Raw genomic sequence first — 4780 nt, forward strand, 5'->3', positions numbered from 1 at the left:
GACGGGGAGGGGGGCAAGGAGGTGGAGAAGAAGAACGGCAAGTACGAGAAGCCGCCGTTCAGCTACAACGCGCTCATCATGATGGCCATCCGGCAGAGCCCCGAGAAGCGGCTCACGCTCAACGGCATCTACGAGTTCATCATGAAGAACTTCCCCTACTACCGCGAGAACAAGCAGGGCTGGCAGAACTCCATCCGCCACAACCTGTCCCTCAACAAGTGCTTCGTGAAGGTGCCGCGCCACTACGACGACCCGGGCAAGGGCAACTACTGGATGCTGGACCCGTCGAGCGACGACGTGTTCATCGGCGGCACCACCCGCAAGCTGCGGCGCCGCTCCACCACGTCGCGCGCCAAGCTGGCCTTCAAGCGCGGGGCGCGCCTCACCTCCACCGGCCTCACCTTCATGGACCGCGCCGGCTCCCCCTACTGGCCCATGTCGCCCTTCCTGTCCCTGCACCACCCCCGCGCCAGCAGCACTTTGAGTTACAACGGCACCACGTCGGCCTACCCCAGCCACCCCATGCCCTACAGCTCCGTCTTGACTCAGAACTCGCTGGGCAACAACCACTCCTTCTCCACGGCCAACGGCCTGAGCGTGGACCGGCTGGTCAACGGGGAGATCCCGTACGCCACGCACCACCTGACGGCCGCCGCGCTCGCCGCCTCGGTGCCCTGCGGCCTGTCGGTGCCCTGCTCCGGGACCTACTCCCTCAACCCCTGCTCCGTCAACCTGCTCGCGGGCCAGACCAGTTACTTTTTCCCCCACGTCCCACACCCGTCAATGACTTCGCAGAGCAGCACGTCCATGAGCGCCCGGGCCGCATCCTCCTCCACGTCGCCGCAGGCCCCCTCGACCCTGCCCTGTGAGTCTTTAAGACCCTCTTTGCCAAGTTTTACGACGGGACTGTCCGGGGGACTGTCTGATTATTTCACACATCAAAATCAGGGGTCTTCTTCCAACCCTTTAATACATTAACATCCCTGGGACCAGACTGTAAGTGAACGTTTTACACACATTTGCATTGTAAATGATAATTAAAAAATAAGTCCAGGTATTTTTTATTAAGCCCCTCCCCCCCATTTCTGTACGTTTGTTCAGTCTTTAGGGTTGTTTATTATTCTAACAAGGTGTGGAGTGTCAGCGAGGTGCAATGTGGGGAGAATACATTGTAGAATATAAGGTTTGGAAGTCAAAATTATAGTAGAATGTGTATCTAAATAGTGACTGCTTTGCCATTTCATTCAAACCTGACAAGTCAAAGAGCCGCCAAATTTCCATGTGTGCAGTATTATAAGTTATCATGGATCTATATGGTGGACGCAGACCTTGAGAACAGCCTAAATTATGGGGAGAGATTTAAAATGTTAAACTGTAATTTGTATTTAAGACGCATTCGTAGTAAAGGTGCCCAAGAAATTATTTTGGCCATTTATTGTTTTGTCCTTTTCTTTGAAGAACTGTTTTTTTTTTCCTTTTGTTTACTTTTAGACCAAAGATTGGATTCTAGAAAATGCACTTGGTATACTAAGTATTAAGACAAACAAACAAAAAAGGAAAGTTGTTTCAGTTGGCAACACTGCCCATTCAATTGAATCGGAAGGGGACAAAATTAATGATTGCCTTCAGTTTGTGTTGTGTATATTTTGATGTATGTGGTCACTAACAGGTCACTTTTATTTTTTCTAAATGTAGTGAAATGTTAATACCTATTGTACTTATAGGTAAACCTTGCAAATATGTAACCTGTGTTGCGCAAATGCCGCATAAATTTGAGTGATTGTTAATGTTGTCTTAAAATTTCTTGATTGTGATACTGTGGTCATATGCCCGTGTTTGTCACTTACAAAAATGTTTACTATGAACACACAGAAATAAAAAAATAGGCTAAATTCATATATATCTTGATACTTTTGTCTCTTTTATTAAGTAGAGCTAATTTTTAAAGACCATTCGAGTTATAGGGAATTCAGAGACTTTTTCAGCCAAAATAAGATTTAAACTGCTCCTTTAACTTGAACTGAGACTCTAAAAATGAAAGAAAGTATTTTTCCCTTTGTGAACAGATTTTACAAGGAGCAGGCTATTTAATAAACACTAGCTTTAAACAAAGTATAGGCCTTTCAGCTGATATCTTTAAGTTTTTGTGAATATACAGCAAAAAGATATAACTTAATTTCATGTCATACTTGTTAACCCTGTGTTGATTTTCAAATCAGTTAATAGAATGCTTTTTATATATTTTGTTGCAGGTATCTTGTTTATAGCACTTGGCAAATTATAAATAAATATATGTATATGGTTAGATAGAAGTGAATATAATGCACACATATGTAATATATATATATATATATATATAGACACACAGAGCCCATCAGTTCAGGTACAACTTGCGCCATGAATGCTGCAGACATTTTTGTTTAAATATTTGTATTTATACTTTCTAAGTCAGCATTTATTTTTGTGGCTGTTTACCCACAATGAAAGAGTTCTAATAAAGATGTGCTGAAGTTGCAATATAGATTTTGCTGAAGTGATCACCTGTTGTAATGACTTGCAGATCAATGTTTATACCTTACTTTGAGTTATAACAATTTAAAATTCTAGATATCCAAGAGTAAATGCCTCTCTCCTATTTTTTCATTTTTTACCATGCAGAGGTATTTATTGATTCTCTTTTCAATATTGTGTATAATTTGACTTAGAGATGTGTTCTTTTGCCTACACTGAGACATCATTTTGCTAATATTTGCAATATGCATATGTATGCATATGTATGCATATATATGAAACAGAATGAGAACATTTTTTGAATTGTTTCAGGCAGCCCATTGCTATAATTCCAGAAAATAATTAGAAAACCAGAGTAAAAGGTTTAGTAACTAATTGGATCCTGTGGTGAGTCTGTGGAGGACAAGTTGTTCATTTGTTACAATTGTATAGTCTGAAATGTGTTCTGCAGTAATGCAATAAGCTGGCTACTTCTTACAATGGGCCCAATGAAAAATAATCTGTCCCCAAGATGTTATCGGCAAACACTTAGAGAGTTGCTCAGGGGAAAAAAAGCCTATTGGAGAAGCAAGTTGACCAAAATAGATTTGAAATTGAAATGCAGAATACTTAATATTGGAAAATAGGGAGATGTGAGAGTTGAGGAATATAGAGAGGAGGAGAGAATGAGAGGCTCTTTATGCTAAAAAAAAAGGGGGGGGGGTCCCCCAGCAGTAAAAAGAATGAATGATCAAGAAATCTAAGAAAGAAAGATAAAGGGCAGGAAAATTAAAAGAGTGGAAAACAAATATACACAAATGGGGAATGAACAAAAATAGACCAGGACAGCTAGTTTAATTATCTCTGTTAAGCAAACTGAACATTTTATTTTCTTAGTATGAGGACAGTTTCACCAGAGGTCCAAGTTCCTTGGAATTTAACAATTCTTCAGAACAAAGCATAAAAGATAATCTCACAAATTATTTTAAAAGCCAAACTTATGGCTGATATTAAAAATAGTAATAGAGTCCAAATGAATGAGGTTAAGCAAAGGATATTCACAATACACATTTGTGAACAAAAATACCTCAAAGAAAGACAAGTGTTTAGATTGAAGAAAGGTGATGATGTACCGTTTGCTTCTGCCATGATTTTATTGTGAAATCAGAATGTACTAGCAACAGGGGAAATACAGTATTTTGCCCACCAAAAGTTCAAAAGAAAGTTGAACTCTTAACAGTGACGTAAAAGGATATAGATATAAAAGAAAAATTTCCTCCATGAGTATTTGTTGTCTGGCCATACTATCTATCTATACTTGTTTGTAATTATACTTATTTGGATTATAGAGAAATACAATTTCAATGGCAAACTTCAAATTTTGATGTTAACAACAGAGTAGTTAACTTCTCTGAATTTATAGGAACTAAGTGCCGGAAGAGAAAGTTCTGCTTGGACCCATACCCAAGATACATATACAATGGATATGATTAGATGTTTGTTTATTAGGGGTACTGGAAACGAAGGGGGGGGTCTACAAAAATAGAACTTTGTGAAGGCTTCCCAAAGCCCAATATTTACATTTAATTTACCTTGACCTATTCTATCATTCCTTAAGTTATATTCTCAAAAAATATTTGAGAGTCTGACATGGCCTTTGATACATTTTTACATCAAATTTGTGGAAATGTGTTATTTGTTGTTACTAACCTTGGCCAGTTAAAATTTGCCTATGCCAGAAAAAAACACTTCTAAACTTTTTGAAGATTTTCTTCTTCCACACTTACTTTAATGAGATGAGGGACTCCTTTTTTGAGCTTTTAGAACTGAAAGTAGTCACTACTTAAAACCTGAAATCCCAAATTGTAGTTTATTTCAGGCTTAAAATGCTTTATTTGGATTTGTCTAGTAGTTAGTTAATTTAAATATTAGTATATAAAACATTGAGAAAATAATGTAGTTAAAACTATCGGTGAAAGGATTCTTCCAAATGTTTCTTCAGCCTGTTATAGAATTGGAAACTGAGTGAACACTAAGTCCAGAACTAACCAGATTTAATATAGATATCCTCATGGTCATGGAAACCTTTGTGTGGTTTCTATGACTTGCATAAAATCAAGGCCAGACAGGCAAAAAATGAATCTTGCAGTGTAATGATTTAAATGTCTAAGTTGGTGTATATTTTACCCAAATAGGTATAACTCTAATATATTCCAAACTCTATATAAATTGTGGTTTTAAAGACATGTACTGTTGGAATTGTTGAGGAATTTGCATGCATTGAAATAAT

The 4780-nt window shown here is 38.7% G+C and overlaps 1 protein-coding gene across 1 annotated transcript in view; it reads left to right on the forward strand.

The window, feature by feature from the left end:
* FOXG1 (forkhead box G1) overlaps positions 1 to 1913 on the forward strand; it is a 3217-nt gene extending 1304 nt beyond the window's left edge. The window contains exon 3 of the mRNA XM_006160591.3: positions 5 to 1913. Coding sequence (XP_006160653.1) covers positions 5 to 978 — 974 coding nt within the window. The 3' untranslated portion in view covers positions 979 to 1913. The remainder of the gene's footprint in view (positions 1 to 4) is intronic.
* The last annotated feature ends 2867 nt before the right edge of the window (positions 1914 to 4780 follow it).

The sequence above is a fragment of the Tupaia chinensis genome, unplaced genomic scaffold (genome assembly GCF_000334495.1).
Source record: "Tupaia chinensis unplaced genomic scaffold, TupChi_1.0 Scaffold000690_1, whole genome shotgun sequence".
NCBI lineage: Eukaryota > Metazoa > Chordata > Mammalia > Scandentia > Tupaiidae > Tupaia > Tupaia belangeri.